Source organism: Mirounga angustirostris, unplaced genomic scaffold (assembly GCF_029215605.1).
Source record: "Mirounga angustirostris isolate CCGP_5_RB_7025 unplaced genomic scaffold, mMirAng1.0.hap1 SCAF_6, whole genome shotgun sequence".
In the NCBI taxonomy this organism is placed as follows: domain Eukaryota; kingdom Metazoa; phylum Chordata; class Mammalia; order Carnivora; family Phocidae; genus Mirounga; species Mirounga angustirostris.
In genome coordinates, this window is record NW_026991714.1 from 144005799 (window position 1) to 144025945 (window position 20147).

The window sequence follows — 20147 nt, forward strand, 5'->3', positions numbered from 1 at the left end:
ATGTTTGGGGAGTGCTGATCTAACAGCTCTGGGGAGTCCTCATGTGGGCGTAGTGAGCCCCTGTGAACAGGTCATTGGAGCCCATGCCTGACCTCCTCCGTGGAAGTGGGTTTCCATTTCCTGGCTTCCAGACCACCTACAGAGAGCTTGTGGGAGGGGGTTTCCAGGCCTGGGATGTCCTTTCTTGGTAACCACCCTGTATGGTCTCCAGACCTTTCCATTGCACCCCGCATGCCCACCTCTGCCCCCCTTTGCTTTCTGAGGCCCAAGTCCTCTGTGCAGGTGCCCCGCTGTCTGGATTCTCAGAGGCAGCCACTGGTGGCTGGAGCGTGGCTGGAGAAGGGACATCTATCTTTCTTGACTCCGCTGCTCCCAGAGGATATAATTTGCTTGATAGATGCATTCTGACTGCAGCTTCTCGGGGTGGGATGTAGAATTGTGCAAAAGGCTGGGTGCACGAGGCTTTAAAAAATAGCCACGAGGGGAGTAACACCTGGGGGACAAGCAAGGTGAGGAGGGACGTGCTCAGCGGTGTGGCTGGCTGCATGGGGAAGGAATGGGGATCAAGGTTCTGGGGTCTCTGAGAGGGGGGCTGTGGGCCCATTACAATGATGACAGCCGGTGGTTGGCATATTGTTATTTTAAAGCCACATCTGTCATCTTAAGCAGCCTTTCTCTGTTGGGACCTTGCTCTATATCCCTGCCAAGAGGGGAGTCCACTCCTCTCTTGAATGTGGGCTGACCTAATGACTTGCATGTCACCAGATGACACCATGAGACCTCCGAGACTAGGTCTGAAAAGACATTCAGCCTCTGCCTGGCTCTCTCGGACCCCCATTCTGAACTGAGTTCGCCAGGTGGAGACCTGGGCCGGAGGGTCAGTCGGACAAAGCAAACCATATCCCTGCAGGCTCCGTCCCCCTGACCCCCCTCCATCCCCTTTTACTCTTGGTGGTGTTTGCTTTCCATCCGCATGGGTGTTGTGGGCTCCCAGGGTGTGGGAGGGCTTGGGAGGGTGATGAGAGGAGGACGTGGATGCTTAATGCTGTCTGGTTTCTTGGCAGCAGCCCCAGAATTCTCCTTATTCCCCTTTTCCTTCCTTCCCTCCCTCCCTTTCTCTCAGTGTTCCTCCTGCCCAACCTTCCGTATTCTCAGGGAGGCTTTTCTTGCTCACTCTGCCCCCTCCTGGTGGAGAAGTGTCAGCGTGCCATGGGGTAAGGGAGGGAAGGGAAGAGCCCAGGGTTCTTTCCCCAGGTGGTGCCAACTGCTCATTCACCTTTGCTCCACATTGAGCCCATTTCCTTCCCAGAGCTGTGCTGCTGGCTGGCCTTGTCCCAGTCTGAGCCCCCCCCCCTCCCCGCCCCATTCTGCCCTTCGGCTCCTAGTTCACTTTGGAGCTCTGACTTCTAGGGTCTTTGTAGGTCAGCTTCGCCGCTGTTCTTTTATGCCCAGAATGGGGCTTTGCTGCTGACAGAAGGTTCTACAGAATCTCAGTAATTCTTTCAATCCATCTGCCCCCCCCCCCCCCCCCCCCCGCCGCTGGGCAGCCTGTTATTACCTTCTCCTTCCCCAGAGGCTGGATTCTCCACTGAGGGCGTGTGGGAGTGGCATTCTCGGGGACTACAGGCAACAGATGAGCGCTCAAGCCCTCACGCGTCTGTCTTTGTTTTGTTTCAGTTTTACGGAGTTTTTGGATCCATTCCAGAGAGTCATCCAGCCAGAAGAGATCTGGCTCTATAAAAATCCTTTGGTGCAATCAGACAACATACCTACCCGCCTCATGTTTGTAAGTACCACGATTTCATGGCTGATTTGACCAGTCTCCCAAGTATGAACCAAATGGGTTTTCATTTCTGCTTTTCTAACCCCTGCTGAAGACCATGAGCAGTCTGGAAGAGAGAGGAGGTAAGCAGCCCATCACATTGAACTCAATTCCAGATCGTGACGGGCGCCACTTGGTCACGCGAGAGCTAGTAATTGCCTGCCACATTGGAAAGAAAAGGGACCTCCTTACCTGAGCTGGGCCAAGTGGTTTACAGATATTTGCAGTAAAATAAGACTAGAGACCGATTTCCCTGCTCCATCTTCTTCGAGGATAAACCTCAATTTTGCCAAACTCAGGCACCATAGATAGCTCTGTTAATTGCTCTTCTGGTTCTATCTGGTCAGGTGACCACGGATGAGACCACCTTGTATGACTCAATCCCTGGATAGTGTTTTGTGCCTTTCTGCCTCTCGAATAAATGGGCCAGTGTCCAGATAGCTGGTGGATTATAGTGGCATTACTTCGACCTCTTCACCCTCACCCCATGGCAATTGAGACCTTTTATATTTCACTTCTGATGTGCTGGGCCCTTTGCTGAGAGCTTGAGAAAGAAGGATTATCTCATTGGATCTCATCCAGCATTCCAGTGAGAAAGCTGTCAGTCTTGTCCTCATTTGCAGGTGCAGAATTGCATCCCAGAGAAAGAGGGAACTTGCCCAGATCCACACAGCTAGTGAGCAGCAGAGCCAGGATTCAGATCTAAGCAGCCAGCTCTGAGCCTGGTCTCAGCCATGAGGCTGCCCTGTAGGGTGGGAGCCCAGTGTCCAGGACTCCTTGCGGATGCTGATTGCCTCCTGCGGAATTGCCATCAGGCCTTTCTGTAGCAGAGGAAATATTTAAGCTCCTCTTTGTTACAGAACAGTGATGTGACTTTTGGTTGGCCCGCCTTACAGCTTGAAGTTTATTCCTGTTGACCAGCCATTGTGTCTTGTGCCTCTGGGAACTTAACTGATTGGGTCAGAGATTTCTTCGAGCACATGAGGAATGTTTTTGCGTTTTGAAGGAAATCCCTCTGATTTTATGTAGGAAATCTTGTTAATTAGTGATGATTGGAAAGATCTTTGTGTCTGCAAACATCCCAAAATGCCCAGCACATTACATGAGCTTTGAAGTATTATTTTAATTGCTTTTTTTTTAAAGATTTTATTTATTTGACAGAGAGAGAAAGAGAGAGAGCACAAGTAGGCAGAGAGGCAGGCAGAGGGAGAGGGAGAAGCAGGCTCTCTGCTGAGCAGGGAGCCCGATGCGGGACTCAATCCCAGGACCCTGGGATCATGACCTGAGCCGAAGGCAGCCGCTTAACCAACTGAGCCACCCAGGCGCCCTTAATTGCTCTTTAATAATTGCTTTTCCACTGGAAACTAAACTGGATTTTTGTAAATTTTAGGGGAATTGAAGAGTTCAGGCATTACCTAACGCTTGAGTATGAAAATGAGACTTTTTCCATTTCTGCTGTAACTTAAATCTTCTATAAATCCTAGAAATAAAGGAACTAGCATATGTCTAACTAGTTTACTCCATGGTTTTGAAAGGGGGAAGCTCCTACTTACCACTTATCCCCCTTCCTCACAGGTTTCACATTTTATGTGCTGTAAAACACAATTTGGAGATTAAGGTTCATATGGGATAGTGTGAGAAATTTGTGGCTGTGTCCTAGATTTATGAACAATGGATTGTTTTGAAGTCTAGATACCAATGCCACAAATATTCTGGCTGCAGACACAAATAGGAGGGTGTGCATTTGCATGTTGGCAGGGGTGGATGCGAGGCAGTAAAGGAGTTATTCAGTGCTGTGATTCTCAGAGAATAGAAGTGTATTCATCCTCAAATCCTGATTCCTACCCTTGAGTCTCCTAATGAGATAAGCTCAGCCTTTTGTTTTGTTAATAGTAGTTGATGCATTTCATTCATTTGGTCACAAGATTTCATGCAATTCCATAATAACACAAGGAACGCAATAGATACATTTATAATGTAACACAAAGCGGAAAAATACTTTGTCACCACATTAATTAGATTTTTTTTCCTCCTGGATTTTAGTAAGAGTTTAATATAAAATATCATTTGTTTGCTTTGATCCTTTAAAACCTTCAGATGTTAATGGAAGACTGTAATAAAACATGTTTTTATTTTTTTAAACTATGTTGCTTTCCTTAGAAAGCTCAAGTGTTGCTACTTAATACATAAACCAAATCCTAGGGTCTCTTTTACTTTTGGTTGGAATGTTTTAATCTAAAGGCAACCTTTTCAACTTTCAAAGCTTTATTGAAAGGCAGCTGGTAATAACCCAGATGTCTTTTGACTGGGAAATTAGGCCTCTGGAGGGGTGTTTGTGTGTGTGTGTATGGGTGTGCATGTGTGCATTTTAGAGTAGCCACTTGTTCAGATCAGAATGGTAGGGGATTGGGCGCCTGGGTGGCTCAGTTGGTTAAGCATCATGATCCTGGAGTCCCGGGATCGAGTCCCGCATCGGGCTCCCTGCTCAGCAGGGAGTCTGCTTCTCCCTCTGACCCTCCCCCCTCTCATGTGCTCTCTCTCATTCTCTCTCTCAAATAAATAAATAAAATCTTAAAAAAAAAAAAAGAATGGTAGGGGATTGAGTTAAACAGAGTGAATGGTGATCACATCACCACGAAGCGCCCCCTCATTTGTTCTGCCTTTGGCACTTTCAGTGAAGATGACTCTGTCAACCTGGAAGTTGAATGTAGTTGGGTTGTTTGATTCTGAGAGTTTGTTTCCCTTGATGACTCTGGGTTCCTGTTGAGCAGAGGGACAGGCTGAGAAGTCTTTTTACATATACTGAGTCTTGGATTTGCATTTCCTGGATGTTCGCAGACCATTAGCTGCCTTTATGGAAGCCTGCTCCCTTATTCGAAAGATGTCATGGTTCCTTCCTGAGTATGTGGGGTTTATTGTAGCATTTTTGAAAATCTACTTTTTGGTGTAGGAAGACTTTGTGCTGGTTTTTGCTTTTTAGTATATTCTTTTTGCTGTCTTCGTAGTTGTGTCTTTGTACATTCAGAGAACACTTCCAGGAGCCTGCTGTGGGTAAGGAAAGCCATAGGAGCTTCAGGTGATGGGAAGTCAAATCAGGCCTGGGTGGGAGGGATATCCTTAGGGATCCTGTAGGCTCCTCGGGGAGATGGCACTCTAAAGAGAAACAGAATCTAGGAAGGGCTAGAGGCTCGGGTAAACTTGTAGGGAGATTCATCATCACCATCATCACCACCATCATCATCACCATCACCCTTATTGTCGCCACCATATTCATCACCATCACCACCATCATCATTATCATCATCACCATCATCATCATCCTCACCATCATCACCACCATCATCATCATCCTCACCATCACCATCATCACCACCACCATCATCATCACCATCATCACCACCACCATCACCACCACCACCATCATCAGCACCACCACCATCATCATCACCATCATCACCATCACCACAACCATCATCACCACCACCACCATCATCATCACCACCACCATCACCATCATCATCATCACCACCATCATCATCACCATCATCATCATCCTCACCATCATCATCATCACCACCACCATCATCATCACCATCACCACCATCATCATCACCATCATCACCACCACCATCATCACCACCATCATCATTCTCACCATCACCATCATCACCACCACCATCATCATTCTCACCATCACCATCATCACCACCACCATCATCATCACCATCACCACCATCATCATCACCATCATCACCACCACCATCATCATTATCATCATCACCATCATCACCATCATCATCATCATCCTCACCATCACCATCATCACCACCACCATCATCATCACCATCATCACCACCACCATCACCACCACCACCATCATCAGCACCACCACCATCATCATCACCATCACCACCATCATCATCACCATCATCACCACCACCATCATCATTATCATCATCACCATCATCACCATCATCATCATCATCCTCACCATCACCATCATCACCACCACCATCATCATCACCATCATCATCACCATCACCCCTATTGTCGCCACCATATTCATCACCATCACCACCATCATCATCCTCACCACCATCATTATCATCACCACCACCATCATCATCACCATCATCACCACCATCACCATCATCACCACCACCATCATCATCCTCACTATCACCATCATCACCACCATCATCATCATCCTCACCATCACCATCATCACCACCACCATCATCATCATCACCACCACCATCATCATCACCATCATCACCACCACCATCATCATCATCCTCACCATCACCATCATCACCACCACCATCATCATCACCACCATCATCATCATCACCACCACCATCATCATCACCATCATCACCACCACCATCACCACCACCACCATCATCAGCACCACCACCATCATCATCACCATCATCACCATCACCACAACCATCATCATCACCACCACCCCTATTGTTGCCACCATATTCATCACCATCACCACCATCATCACCATCACCACCATCATCATCATCACCACCATCATCATCATCCTCACCATCATCATCACCATCACCACCATCATCATCACCATCACCACTATCATCATCATCATCATCATCATCATCATCATGGCAGTAACAACAAAAACCAACGTCTCTTGAATACAGGAATTGTGCTCGCCACTTTACAGTGGCATCTCAGATAATCCTTCTCACCATCTGTTGAGGTCAGCACTTTTGTAATCCCATAATTTCAATGGAGAAAATGAAACGGCAGTGAGATTTAGCAACTTGTCCAAGGTTATACAACCGCCAGTTCCTGGACCCGGATCTGAATGCCAGCTGCCAGAGGGTGGACCCTCACAGACCCATCCGACTATGATGTTTTGGTGGGGACTCGGGGGATGTGGAGAGGGGGTAAGTAGCGGGTCACACATGGAAGAGCTGGTGGGTAAAGGCACAGACACGGGAGAGCAGGGGCCATGTGGGCCCAGTGAACAGGAGTGTGTTGAGAGTATCTGTGTGTGAAGGGGGCAGAGGAAGGCAGGGATAGAAGCTGACTGTGGACAGCTTTAGGTTAGTTAGTTATTACTTAACTCAACCAACAGTTACAAAGAACCTGCCTGAGCCAAGCATGGTGCTGGGTGATGGAGTACACAGCTGAACAAGGTACGGTTTCCTGTCTCATGGGGGACACAGACGTGAACGTGAACTGGATGGTCAGAGACAAGCTCTTGAACAGGTGAACTCAGGTAATGAGTTGAAGGAATGATTGGTGTTCCCCAATTGCTCTGCTTGGCTTAAAAAAAAACAAATCTACCCAAGACCCATCCTTTGTCCTGGCCACAACAAGTCCAGAAGATTTACTTCTGTAGAATATTATTGATACCATGTTGATTCGATATTAGGGTTTCCTATTTTAGTAGAGGATGCTTCTAAGGAAGACAAAGTCAGTTTTGCGGGGAGGAGGGAAGGAAAAGAGACAAAGCTGGCCTCGTGATAGACAGTTTAATTTTTAGACTTTTTGGTAAAGTCTTAGACAGCTCTTTTCTCTGTGATGGGCTGTCATTGTTTACCCACAGCAGGGCCTTTTCAGCTGTCTGCACTGCTCATCCCGAGTTGTCTCAATAAGCACTTTTTAGCACACCTTTCTGTCAAATGCCATAAATTAAGGCACTTTGCGCCCATTGTTTGTCTGATATGAATGAACTCCAGTGACAAGTTCTTCCCTAGCTGACATCCTAACATCAGGGTGCTCTGGCTTGGACCCCTTTGCTTGTTAAAAGTTCTTGGTATACTTATGCCCCTCCCACTTCAGACACGCTAGTCTGACTTTGTCATTTTCCAGAAGCATCCTGGCAGCACAGTGCCTTGCATCAGCGCCCTGGGTGACCCACCTTCGGGTGCAGCAGCGGCTGGGGACTGACAGCACTTCCCGTGTTGGTTTCATTGGCCGATGCACAAGGCAGGTCCTTGGTGGAGATGTCAGTCATGTAGGGAATGGCAGGGAGCCCAGGCAAATGAGGCTTTCCCCCATCCCTGACCTCCTCCCTGACTGCTCAGACCTAAGGGCATAGCGGGCTGGAACTTAAAACACTTTATTTCCAATGTCTGGTCTCAGGATCCTGGTTCTTCTTTACTGGGTGGGTCATTTGTTCAGTTTTTCCTGGGAAATAATGACATTGTAGCCAACAGCCAGCATTTGCTGGATGCTAACTCTATTGGACTCTCTGGGTGGGCAGGTTCCAGAGCAGACTGCCTGAGATCAACTTTCTAGCGATGTGGCTTGGCAGAATCACCTCTCCTCTCACTGCCTCAGTTTCCTTATATATAAAAAGAGGCTTTGATAACATTTCCCTCTCCCTCCTACGGTGCTGAGAGCATCAAATGGGGTGATAGACTTACAGTGCCTTGCTTAGTGTTTGGGGCATAAGAGACATTCAAGTAGCTGCTGGTGAATTCAAATCTTAGCAACGGTATTTGTTATGGATGTTATTATACCCCATCTTATGGATGAGAAAACTGAGACTCAAAGGGGAAGAGATGGAGTGACTTGCTCATGGTCACAGAGCTGGTAAGTGTCAGAGCTGGAGCTTGAACCTGGTTTTCCTTAATCTGAGTCTGTTCCCTTCTGCAGAGCACAGAGCATAGCATTGTGCAAAGCCAGCCGTGTACCAGATCCTGCCTGATGATTTATATATTATCTTGATATTTGGGTTGTGTGGAGTACAATTAATCAGTAGCTTACAAAATGTTCTTTAATGCAAGAATGAGCTCAGCCCCAGTTTCCCCATCTGGAAGATGAGGCATTTGGGCTTAGGTGATCCCTGTGATTCAAGACTCCAGCCCAGGCAGCATGGCAGCCCAGGTTGTGGGGGGCGGGGGTGTGTCCTGGGCCCACTAGGTGCATGCCTTTGGGAATTCACTTATCGCTCTGAGTTCTAGTTTTGTGAGCTATGCAAGGAGGATAATGTTTCCCCCGACAGAATAGTTAGAAGATTGGACAAATGTGAGGAATGCCCTTCACACATAGTAGGTGCTTAATCCATGACAGCTGCCACTGACGTTTCTGTGACTTATTCATGCTCCTGGGTACGAGCCCCCTTTCTTCCTCCTTCATCTCTAGAGAAAAGGCATTTACCATGTTTTATTAATGCTTCTTACTTCTAAGGTGAGAACTGCTATAACACCATGGTTAAAAGCATAGAGCTTGATTTAAACAGTCTGGGTACAAATCTTCACTTTATCACTTATTAGCTGTGTGACTTTCAGCAGGTTGTTTAACCTCTCTGTGCCTTAGTTTCTCATCCATAGAGTAAGGATGTCTAAGTGTGTTAATCTGCCTCAAGTACCTAGAACAGACCATGGCCCTTGGTAAGTTTTCAGAACATGCTAACCCTGCTTATCTAATTTATGTATGCATACTGAGCAGCCCAGTTCTCATAACTAGTGAGGGAAGCTCAAACCTGAAGAGAGTTCAGTCTGTCCCCTGCATCCCGCCACAGTGATTGGCTGGAACTCATTGTTCTGGTCTCAGGTCCCATTTAATAAGCACTAATGGGCTCGTTCCCAGGATTTTCAAGAAAATTTTTAAGCCATGGAAAAATGAACCTGAGGGAAAACAGTCCCGGGGAAATTTTCCTGCTCCTTTTTGTCCTCCATATCCACATCTGTTTGGAAGTAGAAGTAATCACTCCCCCCTCCCCCCACCTCTCGTGTCTCTGTGTCCATCTTGACCCCTGTGGCCTCGGGCGGCAGAAGAGCTGCCGCTAAAGGCTTGCGTGGGAATTGTGGGAGGGGTGTACACCAGGCTTAATTCAGTCTGGTTTGCCAGGTGAAAGGGGGATTCATTTCTCTTTTCCTCAGTTCCGAGGTGCTTTTGCCCAGAAGGAAGTTGTTTTCCTAATGTGTTGGCTTCTGGGGCTAATGTCTTAACTCCCATCTTCTTAGTTGGAAAATATTTGTAAAAAGGGGAGCAAGTGATCAATGTAAATATGTCTCTATCTATGCTGATTTGAAGACTGTGCTGTCCAAGGATATGGAAGATCTGTTTTCAGGAAGAAGAAAGGGGATTGGAGCCCAAATGTCGCTAGGATGCGGGGAGGAGAGAAAGATGGCCACACAGTCATGTGCAGACACTTCTGTGGCCTTCTGAGTGGGTGCTTCATCTGATGCATTCCCTCATGTAAAGCTCATGAGCTGGGGAGCCCTGGCCCTCCTGGGTGCCTAACATTGGCCCAGGAAGCAGTTTGTCAGTGGTTCTAGAAAAGAGACCAATGTGCATCTACCTAGGAAAATCCTAGAATGGGTGAAATGAAGTGCCTTCTGGTTGGGCTGTCAGAGTGAGGATCTGTTAGAAGCAGGGGAGCTGGGGCAGGGAACAGTGCTCAGGGAGACCCCTTGGCTATCAAGCTGTGAGCCTGGAGCCTCTGGGTAGCCCTAGTGCCTTTTCCAGCCTCTCGTGGGCCTGGAGATGTCAGTGCCCCCTGGTATCTCTGTCTTCTCTTGGTTGGTACACTCCTGCTCAGGATCTCCTGTAGGCAGTCTCTGAGGTAGGGAAAATCATATCTTTTCAGGGGTTTTATTCGGTCTAACCTTAGAGTACGTCATCTGGGATCGTCTTGTAATGTTTCCTTCAGTTTCGCATTGTTCTCCTCTTTGACTGTCAGTGGGGTTATTGTGGTGCTGTTCACTGCTCAGTGAGCTGCTTTCCCCTGTTGGGGAGTGTGTGGCCTGCTCTGCATGCCTGAAGTGAGAGGAAACAAGGAGCTGGGGGCTTTTATGACCTTAACCATAACTTTGGACGTCAGCAAGCAAGGGCTTCGGTCATCACTCTTTCAACACTGAATGTGTGAGTCAAAACTCTGACCCAGTGTTTCTCAGTCACCAGCATCTAAGTATCATTTGAGACACTTGTTTACAAAATGTAGATTCTCAGACACATCCTGTGAGTATACTTGAGGGACTCAGCATTGTAACAAGCTCAACTGTTATTCAAGGGTGAGAGCCACCCAGGAACTCATGGGAACTTCTGCAGATTTGCTGTAACTTTTTACTCACAAGTGAGTCTTGCCTTTTGCAGTCGCCTCTGGGGAAATCCTCTGCTCCAGTTCTGAATCTCCTCTCATACAGCTGCCCTTAGACTTGTTGTATTCTTGCGAATGCCCTCCGTGGTGATAGGACTTGCTCATTTGGTGTTTAAACAGCTAATTGATTCAGGGCCACAGCTGATAAGGAGGCTCATCAAGCTGGTGACTACCACTGTGGTGGGAAAGAGACTGGCCAGTAAGGAGAGGGGTTTTCTCATGTCTCATGAACTGCCTCTAAGGACAGTTCCCGAAGAGGAGACCCCAAGATGTGCTAAGCTCTGGCAGCCTGGTTGTAGCAAGAATGTAGAACATCTCCAGTCATTTTGAAAGCCCGTGTGCATTTCGGTGATTTCTGTGTTTATAACAGAAAAGTGTCTTCCAGCAGTGCCTTAGCCCGATTAGAAAGCCCCTTTCCACAAAATGGCATTGCATTAGCGTACAGGTGGAGATTTCCAAAAGTGTGAGCAATAGTTACCATACCCCACCCTTCGCACCACTGTCTATTAGGCCATTTGTGGATTTGCAAGATATTTAGTCCCTTCCAATATTATAATACCTGAGATGTTATAATCATAAGGAAGTAACTGAAATACTTTTTTCTTGGTTGCTAGAATGTCAAAAACAACTTACTAATTGTAGAATGCTGAATAAAGACTAGATATGGTAGGCAGAAAACCTGGTCTCTAAAGCCTGGCCTTGCTACTCACCAGCTTTATGTCATTGGGCACGTCATTTAGTCCCCAAGCCTGGCAAAGATAGTCACCGAGTCATCAGGAGGATTTAAAGAGACGCCGGGACCTGATGCTACCCAAACATAGTTCCTGCCTCATGGAGGGTTCTGTAATGAGTGTTGCTTGTATCTGAATCCCACCAGCTTGATTCATTAAACACTTATTGCACTTTTGTGTGCTTTGGGTCAGGGAAGGGGAGGGGAGGGAGGAAAGGAAGAGAGGTGGCAAGCAAAAGGATTAAATTCTGCTTTGCAGAGGAAATGAAATTCAGCAAAAGAACACCAAAGAAAATGGATCGATTGACTCTAAGCAAGTCCAACGTGCTCCCATGTTGCCAGAGAGCTGGGGATGGGAGGCCAAGTGTTCTTTTACCCTTCTGCAGGGGAGGATGTGAGGGTGTTGCTGGCAAAGCTGAGTCATCACGATTATAGGTTATCTTTTCTGTTTAAAAAGCCACCACTTTAAACGTGGCTCCCAGCAATTACTTTTTTAAGTCTTCAGAGTCTCTAAGTATAGATACAAATCCTTTCTTTCTTTCTTTGAGGTCAGGAGTTCAGTAAGATCATTCAACTAGTGAGTCTAAATGAAACTAACTTGAACTAATTATCAGTCAGCCCTCTGATAGCAAACTGCTGTCCTTATAAGGGATTATTTGTTATTTTTTTCCAGGCAATTTCTTTCCTCACACCCCTGGCTGTTATTTGTGTGGTGAAAATTATCCGGCGAACAGACAAGACTGAAATTAAGGAAGCCTTCTTAGGTAGAGTATTCACATTTCCTGCTCTAGGGGATGGGGCTGGACTTAATTAGATCAGTAGATTTTAAAAATCTCTGTTGCACTCAACTGATTTTTCTCTTGGTCAAATTAAGCTTGGGAGAAACAGGGAAAGGTAAACTTTCAACCCTAAGAAGAGCCAACACACAGATAGATGGTGAGCAGCTCACCTTCAGCAGCAGCCTTGTCGCTGTCCTTTGTGCTGAATGTGAATGTCCAAATACACGTCTGAGCTCTGTGCTGCTCAAGCACAGCTACAGGGTAGCTCTTAGCCATGAGGCAAAGAGAATCTGAAACTGTCACCATTGACTGTCCAATCCCACATCTATGGCTAATAAGCCCACGTTACGGGCAATTCAGAAATCAGCCATAGACTTCTTGACTAATCACCATTGGCTAGAGGCACAAAGATCAAAAGCAGATATAAAATAAAATAGAAATTGGAAGTAAACTCCATAGCTCACTCTTTTGGGGGGGGGGGGAGGATTTTGGCAGTTAAGCAACTGTTACTGTATAAAGAGTGCCACAATCTTTGCCACTGATTTCTTTGCCACTGATTGTAACACCATTGTTACAAATTCTCCCCAAGCTAAGCCATAGCTGCATGTGACACGAGTTTGACATTTTTAAGATTAAATCCATTTTTATGATCTTCATATTAGTTAAATAACTGAGTAGATGACAGTATTAAGAGAAAGCAAAGCTAATTGGCCTGTTTCATAACCGAAATAAACTACCCAGTAGTCAGGTTTTCAGCTTTTTGATCATCAGGAGAACTGAATTATGTTTATTTTTTGACGCCTTAATAAAAACTATCCAAACCCTCACACAAACCACTTTTGGTATTTTGTATGGACTTACCATTCATTCAGTTAGATTATCATATCTGGAAAAATGAGATTTCCCACCTCCAAGGGTATGTTTGTAAATTATTGGGCTTGGAGGAAATGGAAATGTAGCAAAATATGGTCTTCTCTCTTCTTGGTGCAGGGGTGAGGGTAAGGTCAACATCTGGGGCATGCAGAGCAGCGAAGGGGGCTTTGTGCTCTGAAGCAGGACAGGGAACATTTCTTACATAACCAGGCTTTGGTTGGGCCTTAATTGAACAGAGCAGAATCTCTCTCTAATTAGCTCATATAAATTAGGGGTTAGTTACAGGGTTGTATCAGCAATCTCACAAATATCCAAGAATAGGGGGAGAAAGGACAGAGGAGCATCATGGGGACTGGAATTGGGAGCCGGGCCATCAGGGGTAGAGATACATTCCTCTCCGTAATGTGCCTTCCCTCTTCCCCTCACACATCCTGCCTAATCCCCCAATGTGGCCATTATTTCTGCTGCCTCATGCCTTTGGTTTCTATGAGGCTTGGACTTGCAGTGGTGGGCACTCCTGTCACACACCTGTAGGACCTTCAGCTCCAGTGCCCACCTCCAAGTTGCTCTGCGTCTCGTGGACCAGACTTCCCAGGCAGACCCTCTGGTTCGATTCATTTTCACACCTGGACACAAAAGTCATGAGTCTCTGGTCAGCCTGTAGGTGCCCAGCCTTGGGTCAGGTACATACCCAGGCTGCTTATCTGTGGTTTGGGGTTTTGGCAATCACATGGTCTCAGTCCCCTTAGCTGAAGTGGCAGAAAGGTCTGGTGTTCCAAGGAGGGCATAGGTGCCCTCCCCATGTAGCTTGAGCAGCCAGGGCAGTGTTGGGCTAAATATCCCTCTGGTCCCTGAAACGTCCTGCTGGCAGCTCCCTCAGCTGACCTGGAAATCCCTTTGCCTCTCTTTTTATTCTAGTTGCTCCCCTGGCACGGAGTCCCTAGATGATATGAGTGTGGGTGAGAGCGGTCTCTCATGGTTATGGTTATAATTTACTGCCAGCTTTTGGAGTGTTGTGTTGTCGTGGCAGTAAGTTACTTCTCTAGACCTTTCCCTTTTCCGCTAAATCTCCCTTGGAGTGACATTTCAAAATTGCACACCATACCCTGCCTTCTATATGTTAACAGAGAAGGTGGAGTTACCAAATGTTCCGTTTGCCTAAATAGATGAGAGCCTGCCCGGGGAGCCTCCTGTTGTACACAGCTTTTTTTTTTTTTTTAATCACTTCTTTTAGGAAGCCTTGGAAGTAGGGGGTGAGGGACTGATCTTTAAAAACCAAGGACAGAAAACCAGGTGTAGCATTTCTAATGTTATCTGGAGTTCAGGACTTTCTCAGAGTGGTTTAGTGCTCAGGTCCCTTCTTTAGCAGACCTGAAACCCCAAGACCTCCTCTTATCTACATGTCCACATTGGCCACCTTTGTACATCTGCTGTGGAACAAGACAGGTGAGGTTTGCCCGTATGTAGCATCCAGCTTTTGGGGGTTTCGGCTGCAGAACAGCCAGCTGGTCTAATAGAGTCCCCTGTTATGGAACTACTGCAGCACCGAATTCTCAACAACAACCAAAGTAACAACAAAAACCCTCTAATCCTCGGGGATGCATATGAGCAGTAGAGTTTTCAGTACAGGCCGCCTGCAGGCTAACTCACAGGACACATTACTTTGAATTTCTTTATTGGACACAGTCTGGTTTGTCGTTTTGTCTCTTCTCTCAAACCCGCAGGGCTGTGGGATGTTGTAAACACAGCTCTTATGAAACAGACCCGCTGGGTTATTGTTAATCAACAAGCATTCCTGATTGGGGCCATTCATTTCCTGCTCAGCCAGTCTTTCATGCCTCTGATCTGGGCCCAGCCTACCCTCTGGTGTTGGTGAGAGGCCCCCACAGTGGTCCCCTAGGGGTTGTACTATTCAGAGGAAAATAGTCAGTTTGGTTTACTTCCAGAATGCTGAGATGACTTTCACCCTAAATATCATCACTCCAGAGCCCCATTGTTTTCTGTCTCCTTCAGGCTTTTGGATCAGAGTGAAGTTGCCAGCTATTGGCAGTTATATCACATCCACACGTTTTCTAGCTCAGCTACTTGAAACTTTTCAAAGAACTGCTCTTGGCTACAATGAGGCCAAGCCGGTGCTGAGGCTGGGGTCATGTATGGTGTTCTGGATTGATGTAGCGGTCTGTGAAGTTCCCCAAGGGCATTGGGAGATCTGCTGGTGATGCTTGTTCCCAGAGACCGCCTCTGTGCTAAGGCCATGCTAGGACCAGGATCAGAAGGAGGCCGGCCCAGCTGGGAAAACACAGTCGTGTTCCCAGGAAAAGACCCCAGTCCTGCAGGCTGATCTCACAGCCTGTTAATTGTCTTGGCTCTGGGGAGAATACAGCAGTGAAGATAGTCCAGGGCATTTTCTCCTCCTCTTTGCAAAGGAGACCTCTCAGCGGTGCTCTGAGCTGGCAAGAGAGAAGGGAAGCCAGCATTTTAGAAGAAAGGGTCTGTGCGTGCAGAATGGGATCAGAAGAATCCTAAGATCTCTCTGAATTCCTACACAATTTATCCATCCAGTTGGCTGCTCGGTGTGTTAATGGCGGTGCTGTGCTCCGACTCCTGCTCCATTCTGTCCACCCCCGGGGCCCATCCGTCCCCTCACCGCACTCAGATACAGCCCACTGTGGCCCATCTCTAGCTTAGGTGATTAGTTTTCCTTTAACAAAGGTATTCATTTGAGCTGGTCCTTCCCATTCTCTCTGCTTCCCATGACTTGCTAAAAGCAGATCGGTTTTGTATCAATCTCTGGCCAGTGCCCTTGATGACTGTGTTGGCCATTGCACTCTACTTTCTGCTCAGAGAACACATTTGTCTCCCTTGATGACCATGCATTGCTCTAGGCAGCTCCTTCCCGGAAATGTCCCTCCACCGCTGTTTTCTTACATAAATCTCAGCTACTATTGAACAGTTATTGGTTGCCAAAGGGAAATGGTAGCTCACATGCTTTGTCATTCAACAAAGCGCTGGAGCGGGGCATCGATAGGTTTTTTTTGCTTATGCAAGGCATTTGACCTTCCATCACATTGACTCGCCTTTTGTGCAGTTTTGATAAACATAGGAGAGACCTGTGAGGTACCCTTTGAATGATCTGTACTTTATCCAGTAAAGTCCTTCCAAGCTGCTTAGAGAAAGTCCCCATGCTGTATATTTTTAAATAATGTATTCCAGAAGTTCCTTCTGCCTCAGGTGGCAAAAATCATGCCCCCGGGCAAACCTTCTCAAAACCCAGGGAGGTGTTGGGACTGTTTACTTTCTCAGAAAGTGATTTGTTTGATAACAAAGGGACTTTGTCAACAGGTGATGGGTCAACACAGAGATAATCACCGAGTGGGAATGTCCTACTCTAAAGAAGGATTCCAAGAGCTACTCTGATTAGAATTATGTTTGAGAACATTGCCAGAAACAGATAAAAAAGTTATGTTTCTTGCTACCAGTAAAAGAATCTCTATATGCTATAGTATTAAATCTGTTCATATCAGGCCAAAACATAATAGATGGGTTGGTTCCTTTCCAATATTAAAAATTTTAGTCAAGGAGGAGAGAGAAATTTCATGTCATAGGAGCTTGGGATTTTATGAGCTGCTGTCCAAAGTCTTGCCTTAATTATATTTTACTCTAGCCACTCAGACTTCCCTCTGTCTTTTAAACTATTGGCTCATATGTCCATGGTCATAATCGAATGGTATGATGATGTAACAGTGATGATGATGATGCTGATGACTGTGGATTGAGAGCCAGCTGGTTATTTTTCTGTCTGTTGGTTTTGTTTTGTAGCGGTGTCCTTGGCTCTTGCTCTGAATGGCGTCTGCACAAACACTATTAAGTTAATAGTGGGAAGGTAAGTTCCAGAAAGAAACATATGGTGGCTTAGACTCTCAAGGTCATCTGTGGATTGGCATTTGAGCTTTGGCTTATGGCATATTTCTGTTGCCCCCCTGGGACACAGTTTCTGTTCTCAACTGCTCCAGAAGTGAGCTAGTTTCCATAGAGATGAACAGTCAAAAGACCTGAATTTGAGGCCTGACTTTGGCTGTTGGCCTTGGATAGGTTAGCTCCCCTCTCAGAAGCTCGGCATTTACTGATTATCTACCTGGTGGAGGGTGCTGGCCAGGCACCCAGGGGGCAGAAGGTGGATACAAATTGGGCAGCGCATGATGTGGGGCGGGTCTCTCTCTCAACTTTCTGCGTTAAAAGTTGCTGTGGGGCCCTGTTAAAATGCTGGTTCCCAGGCCTTGTCTGCTCTGAGGTTCTGGTTCAGTAGGTGAATAACCACACTTGGAGAAACACAAACCGAGTAGGGGCGGGGAGAGAGTACACCAGAAGTTCTGATAGATTATTGATACTGATTATTGATATCTTACAGATATTGACAGATTATTACTGAGCCTAGATCCCAGAGCTGGAAAGACCAGGGTGTCAGTGTGTCCCAGTATGTGCAGAAAAGTGGCCCTGTGTTTATAGCACTAGCAAAGCCTTGCCCATGGCTGGCCTTCAGCAAATATTAGTTGAATTACTGGGAAGGGATTGTCCATCACCCCTCTGTGTGAGAATCCTCAGCGGAGGGAGGCAGAAAAACACGGGGTGAAGTGTGTCGGTGCAGGAATCCAATCACTGGGGTTTAGGCTTGCCTTTGCCACTTACTGGTTGGATGTAACCTTGGGCAGGAGTGTAATCTTTCTAAACCTTCATTTTTGCACGGGTCAGATGAAGAAAGTCCCGGGGTTGGCATAAGAATCACGTGATCTGATGCACGTGCAGTACTTGGCACTGTGTGAGGGTACCCAGTGAGGGCTCCGTAAGTGCCAGTGTGCCTGCAGCCGGGGGCTCGACCTTGGGGCCAGCTTTGGCCCATGTCCCGTGAGGTCTGTCTCCCCAGACCCGGGCCAGGGAGGCCAGCCTGGATGGCCGTGCACTCAGCATCGTGGAACTGAGCTGTTGGGTCCTCTGTTTCAGTGAGGTTAGGTGAGACCTGCTGTTCAAGGAGGGGCGATTGACCATCCAAATTCAAGACGTAGGGACATGAGGAGCCTGGAGTCTGGGGTTCTGGAAGCAGCCTCTGAGTGGGAGCTGTCAATGGAGGCAGGAACTACTTCTACTCCCCCCGTGCCGTGCTTAGCTGCCTCCTATCAGTCCTCTCATCTGGCCCTCACGACCTCCCCTTTGGGTGGGTATTCATGTCCCCTCTTACAGATGTGGAAGCTGAGGCTGGGGGAGGCTGTGTGACCTTCCCAAGGTTAGAAAACTAATAAATGGCAGAGTGGGAGTTCCAACTCAGAGCTTTCTGACCCCGAAACCTGAGCTTTCCCCAAGACCACCATGTCTGGAGTGGTCCCCAGGGAGCACCGGTATTGATGGCAGGAGAAGGAGCTGGGGGCAGCAAGGAATGGTGGGGGTCAGCTGGGGGTTCCTCTGTGATGGCAGCATTTTATATTGAAAATGTCCATGGTGTCTTTTGTAGACCTCGCCCCGATTTCTTTTACCGCTGCTTTCCAGATGGAGTGATGAACTCAGAAATGCACTGCACGGGGGACCCCGATCTGGTGTCCGAGGGCCGCAAAAGCTTCCCCAGCATCCATTCCTCCTGTAAGTTCAGTGGCTGGGACTCTCTTTAATTTCCAGTCGTGTTTCCTTACCACTTTCCTTGGGAGTTTCAGTGGAGGGGAAAGCACTGGGACACGAATGTTGAGCACAGTTCACTCTTCTTCCCTGTAGGCTTAGAAACAAGAATTCGACAGGAAGTAATAAACCTGCAGACGAGGCTCTAGAGTTTACAAGACATTGTACATGTTGCTTCTGTGAGCTTAGCGGAGCGTGACATGTGACACTTTACCCTTTGGCAGTATGATTCGGGAGCTTAACAGTGCAAGGGAATTTACCATGTTCCCTGGGACCTTGCTTTTCAGCTCCGTGTTCTCTCCAGGTCATTCCTTCAGTGATGGTATCGTGTGTGTGTACCAATGTAGAGCATATATATGTACACACACACACACACACACACGCCTCAATGTACAGTCTGGTTATAGATGTGCAGGCTGGGACCAGCCTCAAAGCCAAGACTAAATAATATGAATCAAGTGCAGGGTGGTGTAGTGGAGAGAACACAGGTCTTTGTAGCGACAGACCCTGGCTCTGCCAGGTCTTAGCTCTGTGACTTACCCGCTCTGGCCTCAGCACCTGCTCTGTACAGTGGGAACGATGCTGCCTCCATTCCTGGTTGGAATGAGGGTTAAAATAAGTGATGATGGTCGCTGACATTTGTAACAGCTGCCATGACAGCATGGGTAGGGCATTATCTCATTTAATCCACTCAATATATATGTGAAGTACTTAATATGGTGCTTTAAATCCACAGTACTTGTCCATATTATTGTCTGTAACCAGAGCTGAGGTTCCAGAGTATTCTGGTTTGTTCCAGCAATGTTTATTGAATGACCGAGGTGCCAGGCACGGTGCTAGGTGATGGGGACACAGAGGTAACTAAGACACAGCTCGTGTCCTGGGGACTCTCGAGGCAGTGGGATACTGTATATTTAGGTTGGTGACACTGGGATCATTGGAAAACCGTAGCCACAGGCGGCCACTTGGGAGAGGCCGTTCTTGTGACCCGAAGTCCTTGATTTCTCACAGGTGTGACGTTATCAGCCGCTAGCAGGCCTGTTACCTTGATCTTTTCTGTTTTTTCTAAGTATATAAGACATTCCCTGATAGCGGCTGGATCAAAGTCTCTGGATGCCTTTTCCTGCAGTGTTTGTTGAGTATTTTGCTCAGAGCTCTTAGAGACTGGAGCCCTTGCAACAAGATATTGGGGTG

General features: G+C 47.1%; 1 protein-coding gene across 1 annotated transcript in view; it reads left to right on the top strand.

Annotated features, from left to right (window-relative positions):
- The window catches only part of PLPP4 (phospholipid phosphatase 4), a 115681-nt gene that overhangs the window by 41838 nt on the left and 53696 nt on the right, over positions 1-20147 (top strand). The window contains exons 2-5 of the mRNA XM_045876311.3: positions 1678-1786; positions 12314-12404; positions 17112-17175; positions 18796-18920. Of these exons, the coding sequence (XP_045732267.1) occupies positions 1678-1786; positions 12314-12404; positions 17112-17175; positions 18796-18920 (389 nt within the window). The remainder of the gene's footprint in view (positions 1-1677; positions 1787-12313; positions 12405-17111; positions 17176-18795; positions 18921-20147) is intronic.